The 17,768-nt window shown below is 38.0% G+C and overlaps 1 protein-coding gene across 1 annotated transcript in view; it reads right to left on the reverse strand.

Annotated features, from left to right (window-relative positions):
* LOC102279174 (interferon-inducible protein AIM2) overlaps nucleotides 1-17,122 on the reverse strand; it is a 91,733-nt gene extending 74,611 nt beyond the window's left edge. Inside the window, 5 exon segments of the mRNA XM_070368716.1 lie at nucleotides 4,954-5,188; nucleotides 6,516-6,590; nucleotides 6,592-6,699; nucleotides 6,701-6,751; nucleotides 16,991-17,122. Coding sequence (XP_070224817.1) covers nucleotides 4,954-5,188; nucleotides 6,516-6,590; nucleotides 6,592-6,699; nucleotides 6,701-6,751; nucleotides 16,991-17,122 — 601 coding nt within the window.
* Between the last annotated feature and the right edge of the window lie 646 nt (nucleotides 17,123-17,768).

The following is a 17,768-nucleotide window of genomic DNA, read 5'->3' on the forward strand; positions in this document are numbered from 1 at the left end:
AAACTCAGCAGTGGCCACAGGACTGGAAAAGGTCAGTTTTCATTCCAATCCCAAAGAAAGGCTCAATCCCAAAGTAAAGTAATGCTCAAAATTCTCCAAGCCAAGCTTCAGCAATATGTGAACCATGAACTTCCAGATATTCAAGCTGGTTTTAGAAAAGGCAGAGGAACCAGAGATCAAATTGCCAACATCCGCTGGATCATGGAAAAAGCAAGAGAGTTCCAGAAAAACATCTATTTCTGCTTTATTGACTATGCCAAAGTCTTTGACTGTGTGGATCACAATAAACTGTGGAAAATTCTGAAAGAGATGGGAATACCAGACCACCTGATCTACCCTTTTGAGAAATTTCTATGCAGGTCAGGAAGCAACAGTTAGAACTGGACATGGAACAACAGACTGGTTCCAAATAGGAAAAGGAGTACGTCAAGGCTGTATATTGTCACCCTGCTTATTTAACTTCTGTGCACAGTACATCATGAGAAATGCTGGATTGGAAGAAGCACAAGCTGGAATCAAGATTGCCTGGAGAAATATCAATAACCTCAGGTATGCAGATGATACCACCCTTATGGCAGAAAGTGAAGAGGAACTCAAAAGCCTCTTGATGAAAGTGAAAGAGGAGAGTGAAAAGTTGGCTTAAAGCTCAACATTCAGAAAACGAAGATCATGGCATCTGGTCCCATCACTTCATGAGAAATAGATGGGGAAACAGTGGAAACAGTGTCAGATTTTATTTTTGGGGGCTCCGAAATCACTTCAGATGATGATTGCAGCCATGAAATTAAAAGATACTCCTTGAAAGGAAAGTTATGACCAACCTAGATAGCATATTCAAAAGCAGAGACATTACTTTGCCAACAAAGGTTCATCTAGTCAAGGCTATGGTTTTTCCTGTGGTCATGTATGGATGTGAGAGTTGGACTGTGAAGAAGGCTGAGTGCCGAAGAATTGATGCTTTTGACCTGTGGTGTTGGAGAAGACTCTTGAGAGTCCCTTGGACTGCAAGGAGACCCAACCAGTCCATTCTGAAGGAGATCAGCCCTGGGATTTCTTTGGAAGGAATGATGCTAAAGCTGAAACTTCAGTACTTTGGCCACCTCATGCGAAGAGTTGACTCATTGGAAAAGACTCTGATGCTGGGAGGGATTGAGGGCAGGAGGAGAAGGGGATGACAGAGGATGAGATGGCTGGATGGCATCATTGACTCGGACGTGAGTCTGAGTGAACTCCGGGAGTTGGTGGTGGACAGGGAGGCCTGGCGTGCTGCAGTTCATGGGGTCGCAAAGAGTCAGACACGACTGATCGACTGAACTGAACTGAATTTCGAATCAGTCAGTTGTTCCATGTAAGGTTCTAATTATTGCTTCTTGACCTGCATACAGGTTTCTCAGGAGCCAGGTAAGATGGTCTGGTATTTTCATCTGTTTAAGAATTTTCCACAGTTTGTTGTGACCCACACAGTCAAAGGCTTTCATGTGATCAATGAAGCAGAAGTAGATATTTTCTGGAATTCCCTTGCTTTCTCTATGATTCAGGAAATGTTGGCAATTTGATTTCTGGTTCCTCTGTCTTTTCTAAAACTAACTTATACAAGTTCCTCTTCTTTTTCTAAGCTCAGCTTGTACATCTGGACCTATCTGTCTTGGGTGACCTGGCATGCCATGGCTCATAGCTTCACTGAGTTACACAAGCCCCTCTCGCCATGACTAGGCAATGATCCATGAAGAGGTTTGCCATCATATTTCACATACTTTTGTTTTGTGTATCCCCTGATAACTTATTGCAGGTGTAGCTGATTTTACTACTTTTGTCTTTTAACATTCCCAGTAGGTTTATACATGGCTGACATATGGCTTGTATATGATGAAAGTGACTTAGCATATATGCATATACATACATACACACACAATACAGCAACATACAACTACCTATTAACTCCTAGGAATGGGATCTTATGGTGCTTTTCATTTTCTTTTTTGTACTTATATGTCTATTACAATGCTTAATTTTGCATCTATAACTTTTATAATTTAGAAAAATAATAGACATCATGTTTTTCCCTAAAGGCATGCCTCCTTAGAAGTCTAAGTCATTGGTTTGTTTCTTAAAAACAAATATTATGTGGCCTGAAAACCAGAGAAGGACACTAAGGTCCAAAGCATGGTATGGGCTTGAGTATGGTCTTTACAGGATATAACTCAGGTCAAGTATGAACAGACCGACTAAGATGTGCTCTCCTTAGAGAAACCTAAGGGGTTTCTGCACACCAGCTGCAATCCAGTCTGTGCTTCAATTGCCAACCCCTGTCCTAGGGTGGATTGCTTCAGTCCAAAACAAGGATATTTTTATTTATTTATTTAAAACTTTTAATTTTGTGTTGGCATGTAGGCAACTAACAATGTTGTGATAGTTTCAGGTGAATAGAGAAGGGAACTCAGCCATACACATACAGGTATCCATTCTTCCCCAAACTTCCCCCTCACCTCCCCATTCAGGCTGTTACATAACACTGAGCAGAGTTCCATATGCTATACAGTAGGTCCTTGCTGGTTATCTATTTTAAATATAGAGTGTGTACATTTTAGAATTGGACTCGTGGAAGGGCCATAATTAGGTAATTTAAGAACCAAATAAGACAGCTTCTGATATTTTACATGAAGTCAGTACTATATGTTGGAAGTAACTCTAGCCCTGTCTGATGTGAAATAACTGTTTCAACTTATTTATTCAGGTACAATAGGTCAGTAGCTTTCCAGCTACGCTTTCTGGTCCTCAGTGTGTGAATCCTATGAGGAAGCTGCTCCAGGCAGAGATTTGCATTAGGCAAACACTGAAGAATTTACATTGAAATACAGTGACAGAAAGTGGATATCTAACACTGAAACTTATAATGCACTTTTTAACTTTTATTTTATTGAAGTACAGTTGATTTACAATCTGTTAGTTTCTGCTACATGGTAAACTGATTCAGCTGTACATTTTAATGTTCTATTTTTGTATTCTTTTCCATGATAGTTTGTTATAGGACATTAAATGTATCTTCCTTACAGTGTATTTATTGATCACATACTTGATACCTGATATTTTACAATTATTTCATATCACTTAATTTTAAACTAGCTCTAGAAGGTTGATACTGTATTTCTTTCATAAGAAAAGTGTGGAACAGAAGGTAAGATAATATTTCTAATGATTAGAAAAGTTCCTTCATAACAAGAATTTCCTCCACGCTACTTTATTGTCAGTGCTTCCTTCAATCCAAGCTCCTGGTAACCACTAACATAGTTTTTTTTTTTTTAATAAGAAAACTTTTATAAACTTTACTCATTTCCATAATTTCCTAAAATGGAAATTAAAATATATATAGCATTTTTAATCCGGTTGCTTTCATTTAATATAGTGAGTTTAGGATTCATCTATAAGTTGTGTGTATTGGTTTATTCCTTTTTATTGCTGTGTAGAATTCAATGCGTCGACCCACTAACATTTGTTTATCCATCCCCCAAGAGAGAAACAATTGGATTGTTGACACTTTTGCATAGTTACAAATAAAACTGCTGCAAATATTCACGTGCAAATTTTTGTGTGGTTACCTGTGATATCATTTCAATGAGTGAAACCCTTGGAGTGAGATTGTTGGTCAAATGACAAATGTATTTCAAATATATAAGAAATTGCCAAACAGTTTTCTAAAGTGACTGTAGCAATTTTCATTCCCTAGAGCAATCTGTGAGAATTTCAGTTGCTCTGTATCCTCCTCAGAGTTTAAGATTGTAGATGAATGTTAATTTTAAAAAACAGTCTAACTCTTTTACAAAGAAGTGTTCCATTTAACATTTTACCATTGTATGAGAATTCTAATTCCTCCTCATCCTCACTAACCACTGATATGGTCAGTGTTTTTAAATTTTTGTCATTCTAATTGGTGCATAGTGGTATATCACTGTAGTTTTAATTTGCATTCCCCTAAAGATAAATCAGGTTGAGTATTTTTTTATGTGCATATTTACTGCCTGTGTATCTTTTTTTTTTTTTTTTTTTGCCTATCTTAAAAACTCAGCTGTTTTTTCTCATAATACTGAGTTCTGAGAATTCTTTATAAATTCTGGGTACAGAATCTTTACTAGCTATGTGTCTAGCAAATATTATGTCTCAATCTATGGCTTGCATTTTCATGGTTTAAAGGTATTGAGAAATGAAGTATTTCCTGCCATATCAGTAAACAAGGATGTCAGTCATCAGTGATACCCTGACTCAATTTTCCTGGACTATTCAGGATGCAGGGATGGCCAAATTGACTCTGAGAGATATCCTCAATATATCATGTCCTCAAGGTACAGCTGGGCTGTGTCTACTTGTAAATATGTCTTTCAGAAGTATTTGTCTAACTCTGAGGAAGTAGACTTACAGTGTTACCAAAGAACTGTTTGTAGGGCTGTATGGATACCACAGCATGTGTCTTAACCTTATGAAGCCCATGTTCTCCTAATTGTGTATCTAGGGTGTGTATTTTCTAACAAGGAGGCTCCTAAGTTCTCTGAGCTGTAGATTTACTATATATCAGGGTCTTCCACATTCTGTTCAATAGCACCTGTCCATTTTGCTGAAAACAAACACAAAACATTACCCCTTTGGAGAGTTGACTTTCCTTCATTAAGTTCCCACCTTAATGAAACTGCTGCTGCTGCTGCTGCTGCTAAGTTGCTTCAGTCGTGAACGACTCTGTGCGACCCCACAGACCGCAGCCCACCAGGCTCCCCGTCCCTGGGATTCTCCAGGCAAGAACACTGGAGTGGGTTGCCATTTCCTTCTGCAATGCATGAAAGTGAAAAGTGAAAGTGAAGTCGCTCAGTCGTGTCCAACTCTTAGCGACTCTATGGACTGCAGCCAACCAGGCTCCTCCATCCATGGGATTTTCCAAGCAAGAGTACTGGAGTGGGGTGCCATTGCCTTCTCCGTTAATGAAACTATGAACTCTAGATTTCAGGTATAGTTTTTCTCCAGTCTTTGATAGCTCTAAGAATGTAAGTTGAAGTTTATTCCGTTCCTTGCACTGGATTTTCTCCTCATTTCCAAGCATCAGTACTTCTATCATTCCTGTGCTGTCATTTAGGTCACATAATATATGATCTTCTGTTCTGCTTTCTGAAAAGATAAAACCAACACCAAACTTTTGGTAATCTGACTAAGGAATGCCACATCAATCAGACATCAGAAGTCATCAACAGCCTCCAGAAAGAGATATAAGGCAAAAAAAAAAATATATATATATATATATATATATATATATATATATACACACACACACATACAGGCTTGAAACGAGCAGATATATAGTTAATAGATATTCAGTTCAGTTCAGTTCAGTCACTCAGTCATTTCCGACTCTTTGCTACCCCATATATCACAGCACACCAGGCCTCCCTGTCCATCAACAACTCCCATAGTTTACCCAAACTCATGTCCATCGAGTCGGTCATGCCATCCACCCATCTCATCCTCTGTCATCCCCTTATCCTCCGGCCCTCAATCCCTCCCATCATCAGGATATTTTCCAGTGAGTCAACTCTTCACATGAGGTGGCCAAAGTATTGGAGTTTCAGCTTCAGCATCAGTCCTTCCAATGAACAACCAGGACTGATCTCCTTTAGGATGGACTGGTTGGATCTCCTTTCAGTACAAGGGACTCCCAAAAGTCTTCTCCAACACCACAGTTCAAAAGCATCAATTCTTCCGTGGTCAGCTTTCTTCACAGTCCAACTCTCACATCCATACATGACCACTGGAAAAACCATAGCCTCGACTAGACGGACCTTTGTTGGCAAAGTAATGTCTCTGCTTTTGAATATACTATCTAGATTGGTCATAACTTTCCTTCCAAGGAGTAAGCGTCTTTTAATTTCATGGTTGCAGTCACCATCTGCAGTGATTTTGGAGCCCAAAAAAATAAAGTCTGACACTCTTTCCACTGTTTCCCCATCTATTTCCCATGAAGTGATGGGACCAGATGCCATGATCTTCGTTTTCTGAATGTTGAGCTTTAAGCCAACTTTTTCACTCTCCACTTTCACTTTCATCAAGAGGCTTTTGAGTTCCTCTTCACTTTCTTCCATAAGGGTGGAAATCTGCATATCTGAGGTTATTGATATTTCTCCTGGCAATCTTGATTCCAGCAAATTAGCACTCAGGCAAGTGCTTTTTCAGAAGCTACAAAAAGAAGAGAAATTCGAAACAGGATAATGACATCTTCTTGAAAATAAAAATGTTTCTAATGTATTTCAGTTTTAGTACATTCACTCTACAGCTCTTTTAGTTTTGGGGGTTCATTTATCTACTTTTTTTATTTTAAAATATTTTAAATGAATAATTTCTAAAATCTCTCCAAGCTCATAGCTGAGAATAAGTTATTCTTACAAATCAATTTTAGATTATATATAGAAAACTACCTAGACTACAAACAGCCCATTCACAAGTTGTTCTCTGGGGCTGAAATTGAAGTTTATTGACCTTACGGTATCACCATCTTTTCTGATAATATGCTTTGAGACACTGATCTGGTCAAATTCAGTGTCACACACCAGGGAAATTCAGCATCACTTCCAGGAAACAACTGTGCCAATAATATTTTGATATCATAATTATTTTGCTTGGAGTGAATTTATCCTTCAGTTTGCTATTGAAAACTTTTACAAGAAAAGAATTCACTCTCAGTAGACACTGCAGCATGACACATCTCCTGCTTCCCTTTCTTGGGCCTTCATTGCTTCCAGTACCATGACTGCCACAGGGCCCTTCTGAAACACTCTTGCCTGATGAATTCTTGATGGACCACCATCTATTTCTGCTAAGGTTGAAGGCAACAGAAGAAAGATATTAGATTGAGTAAAAAAGATACAATTAAGGAGACTTTTCTTCACTCTTTATGATAAACCTCAGAAAGCCAGCCAGAGATAGGTGGAGTCAAAGGAAGAGACATAGAGGAGTCAGAAAGAGATATGAGATCTAGACTGACAAGAGCCTTTTTAGGGAAGATTTCATGTCCTGTGTTCAGAAGAGAGTTTGCAGGCAGACTCCCTGATCTGCATCCTTGTTTTTCTACTATATTTAAAGAGCACATCAGACCTCTGAGACATTGAAAATTAAGGCAAAAAAGTGACTCTCATCCTATCTTCTTCTTCTGACTCCATTAGAGCACAAGATGTTCTCAATCCTCCACCAAATACTGTCTTGAATATTCATTTTACTCCGGTAGATAAGCAAAAGGCAAAGGAGAAAAAGACAGATATACCCATCTGAATGCAGAGTTCCAAAGAATAGCAAGGAGAGATAAAAAGCCTTCCTAAGTGATCAATAAAAGAAATATAAGAAACAATAGACTAGGAATGACTACAGATCTCTTCAAGAAAAATAGAGATACCAAGGGAATATTTCATTCGAAGATGGGCAAAATAAAGGACAGAAATGGTATGGACCTAACAGAAACAGATCTTATTGACCCAGATAATCACAATGGTGTGATCATTCATCTAGAGCCAGACATCCTGGAGTGCAAAGTCAAGTGGGCCTTAGGAAGCATCATTAGCAAAGCTAATGGAGGTGATGGAATTCCAGCTGAGCCATTTCAAATCCTAAAATATGATGCTGTTAAACAGCTACACTCAAATGCCAGCAAATTTGGAAAACTCAGCGTGGCAACGGGACTGGAAAAGGTCAGTTTTCATTCCAACCTTCCCAAAAGGCAATGTCAAAGAATATTCAAACTACCACATGATTGCACTCATCTCACACACTAGCAAAGTAATGCTCAAAATTCTCCAAGCTAGGCTTCAACAGTACGTGAACCAAGAACTTCAGATGTTCAAGCTGGATTTAGAAAAGGCAGAGGCACCAGGGTAAAATTGCCAAAATCCTTTGGATCATCAAAAAAGCAAGAGAGTTCCAGAAAAACATCTTCTATCATCAAAAAAGCAAGAGGGTTACAGAAAAACATCTTCTTCTGCTTCATTGACTATGCCAAAGCCTTTGACTGTGTGGATCACAACAAACTGTGGAAAATTCTTAAAGAGATGGGAATACCAGACCACCTTCTGCCTTCTGAGAAATCTGTGTGCAGGTCAAGAAGCAACAGTTAGAACTGGACATGGAACAATGGACTGGTTTCAAATTGGGAAGGAGTACGTCAAGGCTGTATATTGTCACCTTGCTTATTTAACTTATATGCATTTCCATTTAACTTATATGCAGCATTTCCATCATGTGAAATGCTGGACTGAATGAAGCACAAGCTAGAATCAAGTTGGTGTTTGAAAAGTCTCTTGAGATTCCCTGGGACAACAAAGGAAATCAGTCCTGGGTGTTCATTGGAACGACTGATGTTGAAGCTGAAACTCCAATACTTGGGCCACCTGATGAGAGGAACTGACTCATTGGAAAAGACCCTGATGCTGGGAAAGATTGAAGGCAGAAGGAAAAGGGGACAAAAGAGGATGAGATGATTGGATGGCATTGCTGACTCAATGGACATGAGTTTGAGCAAGCTCTGGGAGTTGGTGGTGGACAGGCAAGCCTGGCATGCTGCAGTCCATGGAGTTACAAAAAGTCAGACACAACTGAGCAATTGAACTAAACTGAATGGTAGATAAGTGAGGGAGCTGAAATATCTGCACAACCTTCCCAAATTTTTAGAAACACTCCTCTGCTTGATAAAATGAGAGATTAAGCTAAATTTGAGCAAAGGGAATGACCTAAGTCAGAGATTCTATGAGTGAGTTATAGGAAGAATTAAAAAGAAGAATCAATTGTATGTTTATAAATTTACCCTTAGAAATAAGAAGCTACCCACTAAGGTTTATAGAAAAGCATTACATCTTGCTATTTATAGTTACAAAAATTGAAATAATTTCTTGTTGTTTAGTCACTCAGTCGTGTCTGACTCTTTGTGACCCCCATGGACTGCAGCACACCAGGCTTCCCTGCCCTTCACTATCTCCTGCAGTTCACTCAAATTCATGTCCATTGAATGAATCGATGATGCCATCCAACAGTCTCATCCTCGATTGTTCCCTTCTCCTGCCCTCAATCTTTCCCAACATCAAGGTCTTTTCCAGTGAGTCAGTTCTTCACATCATGTGTGCAAACTATTGGAGCTTCAGCTTTAGCATCAGTCCTTCCAATTAATATTCAAGACTGATTTCCTTTAGGATGGACTGGTCAGATCTCCTCTCTGTCCAAGGGAGTCTCAAGAGTCTTCTTCAACACCACAGTTCAACAGCATCAATTCTTCGACGCTCAGCCTTCTTTATGGTCCAGCTTTCACATCAGTACATGACTACTGGAAAAACCGTAGCTTTAGCTATATGGACCTTTGTTGGCAAAGTGATGTTTCTGCTTTTTAATATGCTGTCTAGGCTTGTCATAGCCTTTTTTCCAAGGAGCAAGCATCTTTTAATTGCATGGCTGCAGTCACTGTCCATAGTGATTTTGGAGCTGAAGAAAATAAAATCTGTCACTGTTTCCATTGTTTCCCCATCTATTTGGCATGAAGTGATGGGACCTGATGCCATGATTTTAGTTATTTGAGTGCTGAGTTTTTAAGCCAGCTCTTTCATGTTCCTCTTTCACTTTCATCAAGAGGCTGTTTAATTCCTCCTCATTTTCTGCCATTAGGCTAGTATCATATGCATATCTGAGGTTATTGATATTTCTCCCAGCAATCTTGATTCCAGCTGTGAGTCATGAAGCCCAGAATTTCAAATGATTTACTCTGCGTATAAGTTAAATAATAGAGTGACAATATATAGCCTTGATGTTCTCCTTTCCAAATTTTGAATCAGTCCATTGTTTTTGTCTGATTTTAACTTTTGCTTCTTGACTTGCATATAGGTTTCTCAGAAAGCAGGTAAGGTAGTCTGGTATTATTATCTCTTTCAGAATTTTCCAGTTTTCTGTGATCCACACAGTCAAAGGCTTTAGTGTAGTCAATGAAGCAGGTGCTTTTGTGGAATTCTCTTGCTTCTTCTATGATCCAAACAACGTTGGCAGTTTGATTTCTTGGTTCCCCTGCCTTTTCTAAATCTAACTTGTACATCTGGAAGCTCTCAGTTCATGTACTGTTGTAGCCTAGCTTCAGAGATTTTGAGCATTACCATGCTAGCTTGTGAAATGAGTGTCATTGTGTGGTAGTTTGAACATTCTTTGACATTGCCCTTCTTTGGGATTGAAATGAAAACTGACCTTTTCCAGTCCTGTTGCCACTGCTGAGTTTTCCAAATTTGCTGCCATATGAGTGCAGCAGTTTAATAGCATCATATTTTAGGACTTGAAATGGTTCAGCTGGAATTCCATCACCTCCACTAGCCTTGTTCATAGTAATGCTTTCTAAGGCCCACTTGACTTCACACTCCAGAATGTCTGGCTCTAGGTGAGTGATCACATTATTGTGGTTATCTGGATCATTAAGACCATTTTTTTTCTTTACAGTTCTTCTGTATATTCTTGCCACTCTTCTTAATACCTTCTGCTTCTGTTAGGTCCATACTGTTTCTGTTCTGTATTTTGCCCATCTTTGAATGAAATGTTCCCTTGGTATCTCTAATTTTCTTGAAGAGATCTCTAGTCTTTCCCATTCTGTTGTTTTCCTCTATTTCTTTGCATTGATCGCTGAGGAAGGCTTTCTTATCCTCATTCCTACTTTTTTGGAACTCTGCATTCAGATGGATAGGGATTTAATTAAGTAAAATTTGCTATAGTCAAACAATAAAGCACTATATAAATATTAAAACTGCCTTAGAGGAATAGTGAGGTCAACTGTTATAATTGACCCCAAAAAAGTAAAGGCCCCAAACAGAATACACAATGTTTTTCTTATTGAGGAAACAAGTCACACATACAAACACATTAGATAGTTACCAATATCAACTAGGTTTTCTCTAGGTGACAAGATTAATACTAATTTTTTTCTTTGTTCTTCTCCAAGTTAACTGAGATAAGTTATGAGGAAGTGGGTTGTTTTAGAAGCAAATGCTGCTTTTGAAAAGGAACTTGCTGTCTAGAGTCAAAGGAAAATAGAGGAAAAAAATTATATGTACAAGGAAAACTGTAGGCACTTCTGAATGGGATCTCTACTAGGACCTGGAGTGCAGGACATGTCTACTCACTAGAGGACACTGATGGACAGTGACACAGACTATCTGAACCAGTTCAGGAAAATGTCAGATTCACTCAGTCAGTTCAGTTACTCAGTCGGTCCAAATCTTTGCAACTCCATGGACTGCAGCATGCCAGGCTTCCCTGTCCATCACCAATTCCCAGAGCCTACTCAAACTCATATTCATCAAGTCAGTGTTGCTATCCAACCATCCCATTCTCTGTCATCCCCTTCTCCTCCTGCCTTTAATCTTTCCCAGCATCAGGGTCTTTTCCAATGAGTCAGTTCTTCACATCAGGTGGCCAGTTAGATTCACTCAAGTCTACTCAAAGATTCATCTTTGATACCACTTACCCATAGTTGGATAATGTGTATTTTCACTACTGATAACTAGAAGGTACCACTTGCGTATGAATCTTATCTCCTTGTAAACTGAGAGAAATACTGTACTATTGAGCCACCTGAGAAGCCTGCTCCTTTATAGAAAAGATAATCATTCCAGAAGCCAAGACCCTCTCCAGTCATCACTCTTGCCTGAGGAGGCTACATCATCTTAACACAGGTGCCTAAAGATCTTCCTTTCTGCACCTAAATCATGACAACTCTGAAAGGCACTCCCGGCTTCTGAGCTCCCTGTGGAGTGGCTGGGGTCTTTGTCATGATGCAATGGAACTGAAATTCTTGCTCTTCTCCTACATCATTCCTTCCCAAGTACTAATCCTGAGAGCACTCTCACAGGTATTGCCTGAAAACCACTGTCTATCTCAGAGTTTTCTTCTGATAGAATCTACCCTGTAACAATGTGTTAAGATGCCCAGAGCCTGGCAGAGATTAGGAGCTCAATAGATGTTTAATCCAATGAAAATGAATTCTCTTTTTGTTACCCAGATGTACCATTCATATTATAGCCTTGCTCTCTTTACTTGCATGTTGTATGATAGAGAACAGAGGACTCCAATGTGGGACATGACAAGGACAGTGACTGGAGGATGCTCCGACAAGGACTGAGGCTCCTCCACTTGCCCATCACACCTAATGTGACGAGAGACTTCTGGGAACTGCAGAAGCATCAGGCATCACTTCAGCTTGATCTTTCACTAGCTTTGTTCCTTTTTTCTGTTTGTATTTATTATCAACTAGTTAAAAGTAAGCAAACACATATTAACCCAAAGAGATTGAACATAGACATCTGAGGAGAATGTAAATATTATTTCCCCTCAGGAATAAAGTAAAATTATCTTGAGTCAAAACCTGCCCTGGGATTATACACACACACACACACACACACACACACACACACACACAGACATCCTGCAACTGCATCAGCATATTGTAGCAGCAGGTAAATCCTTCGGATATGGAGGTATAGGAATATAATGACACATGAACACATTCTGCCTCTGACAATGATGGGCTTACTTATTAGGAACAAATCCTGTCACAGAAAATAAATACAAAAATTAGAAAATTTTATTTAGAAGAATAGTACTCAAAAGCATGAGAAAACATCAAGAAAAAAAAAATGATGAACCAAGAATCTAAAGAGTCATAATCAAGAAAAATGAAGGCAACACAAGCAAAACCACCTATGACAAAATTAGGGAATTAGATATGAGTTTTAAAATAACTAAGATTGTCATGTTAAAGAAAGGAAATGATGCATATAATACTGATGAAAATGTCAATAGATCATTTCAACAAAGAATTACCATCTATAAAAGATGGTAATGTATGTTATAAAGATGTATGTACATGCAGCCAATGTATCTTATAAAGATGAAAATACAATATCTGCTTTTAACAACACATTGGAAGGACTGGAGAGAAGACTGAATACAGCAGATGACAACATTGATTATCTAGAAAACTGGTCAATGGAAATCACAAAAACACAATCAAACAAAGGAAAAAAATAGAATGAAAAAACAGAAGAGAGCATAAAGAAATACGTAGAAAGTGTTCAACATGTCCTGTTTGTGGAATTCCAAGGCGGAAGAGAACAGAGCAGAGGAATATTTGAGGAGATGGTGGCTGAGAGTTTGCCAACAACTTAAAGGGAATCAATGCATAGATTTCAGAAGCTTAGTAAACCATCAGCAGAAAATATACAAAGAAAGCATCAACTTAGTATATCACAGACAAACTGATGGAAAACAAAACAAAGAGAAAAATCTTAAAAGATCTAAGAAGAAAAACACACATTGCATTGAAAGGAAATGTAATAAGCCCAATAGCTGATGTTTCAATAGAAATTATGTTCTAGAAGGTATTATAAGGACATCTTTGAAGCACTGAAAGAATAAGAAAGCAATATAAAGTATTTTCAAAAATGGAAGTCAGATACAAATGTTTATCTACAAGAATACATTAATCAGAAACCTACTGTAGGGTATAACAAAGGGAATTATTCAGACTATAAGAAAGAAACATTACACAGAAGCAATAAATTAATGAAATAATGAAGAACACTTAAAAAGTCAAATACATGGGTAAATATGAAGAGTATTGGCAGTTTAATATCACAACAGTGATGAGGACAGTGACACTGATGATGATGATATTGATGACATTGTATGTGATTATAACATGCAGAGGTGAAATATATAATAATAATAATAGCAGTCATTGGAAGAACTGATGTTGAAGCTGAAGCCCTGGTACTTTGGCCACCTGATGCAAAGAACTGACTCATTGGAAAAGACGCTGATGCTCAGAAAGATTGAAGGTGGGAGGAGAGGGGACGACAGACAATGAGATGGTTAGATGGCATCACCAACTCGATGGACATGAGTTTGAGCAAGCTATGTGAGTTGGTGATGGACAGGAAGGCCTGGCATTCTGCAGTCCATGGAATTGCAGTCAAGACATGATTGAGCAACTGAACTGAACTGAATAATACCACAAAAGACTGGGAGTGCATCAGTTGATTTTTGCTGTACAATAAACCACTCCATACTTAGTGGCTTAAAACAACAAACATTTATTATTTCTTATAATACTGTAGATTGCCCAAGCAGTTTCTGCAATAGTGATTGGCTCAGAGAAGTTCGATGATCATATGACATCTCACACTCGTATGGGACCTCAACTGAGAGACTGAGAAGACTATGATAACTGGGGCCTCAGCCCTTGTGGTGCCTCATCACCTAAGGGGTAAGCAAGGTTTGTTCACATGAGGACAGAAGGGTTCCCAGGAATAAGACAAGGCAAGCTCCCGTGTACAAGTAGTTTTCATTCCTTCCATGTTTCCTAATGCCCCATTGGCTAAACCAAATCACATGCCTACATACAGTTTCAGAGGTTAAGAAACAGAATTTCCACCTCCTGATGAGCATCTGCATGGTTGCAATGCAAGGTGTGATAGCTGTGTTTACAACATACCACAGCATCAATTCATCCAGTTCCCCAAAGGGACTATTAAGAGTGTGAAAGGCAAGCCACAAAGTGAGAGAACAGACGGATTTCCATGTATTGACTGAGATAATAATATATCCAAGGGGTTCACTTTTCAATATTTTATATGTGTGCATATATATATATAAAATAAAGTACTGGTGTTCAGAATATAAATTACTCTCATACACATGTATTTAAAAGGTAGACAAACCACAAGATAAGTAGGCAAAAAATGAATTGTCACTTGACAAATAAGATATACAAATGGCTAGTCACCATATAAATACAAATTGTGCTCAACCTCAACAGTCCAGGTTCGATGCACGGTACTGGAGGCTTGGGGCTGGTACACTGGGACGACCCAGAGGGAGGGGAGGGGAGGGAGGAAGGTTGAGGGTTCAGGATGGGAAACGCGGGTATACCTGTGGCGGATTCATTTCGATATTTGGCAAAACTAATACAATATTGTAAAGTTTAAAAATAAAATAAAATTTAAAAAATAATAATAAAAAAAAAAAATAGAATTGCAGTGGCCATTTTGGGAACTTGGAACAAGAAGAAGATTCTTTATTTGAAAGGTACAAAAGAGAAGAGACCCTCATGAGGGGATTGTCATTTAGTCAAAAAGAGATTGTTTTGTTTAACATAGGTGATATATCATTTCTGTACTTTGGAGATTAATAAATACTGATTTTTAAATTAAAAAAAAGTTGTCAGAGAAATTCATATTAAAATACTCTTTAAAATGGCAAATATTTTATAATAAGATTTTTTAAAAACTGATCTAAGTAAAATTTTCAAACTGCTACATCACTTTGGAAAATAGTTGGGCACTGTTTGCTAAAATTCAATATATACTAAACTTATTTCCATTAACTCCATTCATAGATGTATAGTCAAGTGAAAGATTTATACACATATACAGTATTATATATATATACTTCTATGATTGCATATGTTGTGCTGTACTTATTCGCTCAGCCGAGTCCAACTCTTTACAGCCCCAAGAATTGTAGCCCTCCAGGCTCTTCTGTCCATGGAGATCTCCAGGCAAGAATACTGGAGTGGATTGCCATGCCCTCCTCCAGAGGATCTTCCCAACCCAGGGACTGGACCAGGTCTCCCACATTATAATCAGATTTGTTACCATCTAAGCCACCAGGGAAGCCCAAGAATACTGGAGTAGGAAGCCTATCCCTTCTACAGGAGATTGTCCCAATGCAGGAATCAAACTGGGGTCTCCTGCATTGCAGACAGATACTTTACCAGCTGAGCTACCAGGGAAGCCCATATGTTTACATACATATAAATGAAAAGACATGTATATAATGTTTATAATATTTGTAATGAACATGTGATTATAGCAGCAGTATTCATAATGTCCCCAAATAACAATCAGCAGTAGACTCTCTCATATATTATATGTATAAAACTAAAACATGAAATGTACAGAAATTAAAATGAACAAACAACTGCTGCTGCTGCTGCTGCTGCTGCTGCTGCTGCTGCTGCTAAGTCGCTTCAGTCGTGTCCGACTCTGTGCGACCCCATAGACGGCAGCCCACCAGGCTGCTCTGTCCCTGGGATTCTCCAGGCAAGAACATGGAGTGGGAAACAACTGCTACAGGCTACTAATGTCATTTGAAAAGAGATACAAAATAGATTAAACTGTAAAATTCTTTTTATATTGAAAAATAGGTACAATTAATCTTTGCTCTTAGAATTCAATATAATGGCAATCTTTAAGTGTGTCTTGGAGCAAAAAAGGGACTTCAGAGGTGCAGGATGGGGAACACATGTACACCCGTGGTGGATTCATGTTGATGTATGGCAAAACCAATACTATATTGTAAAGTAAAAAAATAAATAAAATAAGTTAAAATAAATAAATAAATAAGACAATATATCATGTTACATTTACTTTTTGATAATTTGTTGAGTTGTAGTCTTAAATCTGTGTACCTTCTTTATTTTTATATACTATAATAAAAATTAATATAAATATTTACACATATATATACCTATATATATTTAATGTATAAGGTATATATACATGTGTATATATATATACTTATATATATGTATATTTCACCTGGTAACTTATTTGGATAAAACTAAAATATACTCCCTGACAAACCCTACTCACCAACATTTCATTTCTAATCATCACCAAGTCTTAATACTTCTCAAATCTCTCTCAATTCAGTATATCTTTCTACGTTTCCAAATCAAAGTTACTAGTATCTCATCCAGGCCTATGGCAATAGCTGTTCTCCCCAAAGTCAAATTGGCTACTCATTTTTTGCCAAATAATATCTAGAAGGATCAGTTTAAAATGAACTCTATTATCACTCTATGGTTCAAAACCTTTTGTTCGATCACTTCTGATTTTTCTGGAAACAAAGTATTCTAGTCATGTTCTACAGGCCTTACAAGGCATCATACCACCCTTCGGAGATTCTCTGTACCACAGCCACCCCCATTGTCTTTCAAACCCTTAAGAAAGTCAAACTCCTGCCACAGGTGTTTTTCACACTGTGTTTCCTCTAACTGAAGATACATTCCATTCCTGTTCATTTTCAGAGTTTAGCACAAAAGTCATATACCAAGAGAAGCCTCAGCTGACAGCTCCCACTCTAACCCCTGGCTGTTGTTAGGCTTCCTTGACACATGCTCTCCAAATGCTGTCTTCCTTTCAGCTGGAAGTCTTACCTCAGATTATTAATTCATTCATTTGTGGTCAAGAAAAAGATGTACCTCTCTCATTAGAATAAAATCTCTGTAGAACTTGCATTTGTTTTTCACTCCCTGTTTTATCACCAGAACCTAAAACAGTTCCTATTACCTATTAGGAACTCAAGAGATATTTACTGAATAGATAAGGGGATGGATGGGTAGATGACAACCTGGCCCTCAAGAACGCCACCTCAGTGCAGCTGTACCATCTGGCTTGGGTGCCCCAGGTCAAAGGCCAAATTATATTTCATCATGACAAGCCAACTTCCAGTCTTAATTTCTAAAGTATCATTTCTTGATATTTTAGAAACATGAAAAAGATGTTCTTTTTCAATTATTTGGGGAAGAGGGGAAGGGAAGAACAGGCATTCTTTGCTTTTGTTTTTATTATTGAAGTATATTTAATTTATAATATCCTGTTACTTTCAAGTGTACAGCAAATTGATTCAGATATATAAATATAAATATATATATATATATATATTTC

Source organism: Bos mutus, chromosome 3, assembly GCF_027580195.1.
Source record: "Bos mutus isolate GX-2022 chromosome 3, NWIPB_WYAK_1.1, whole genome shotgun sequence".
In the NCBI taxonomy this organism is placed as follows: Eukaryota; Metazoa; Chordata; class Mammalia; order Artiodactyla; family Bovidae; genus Bos; species Bos mutus.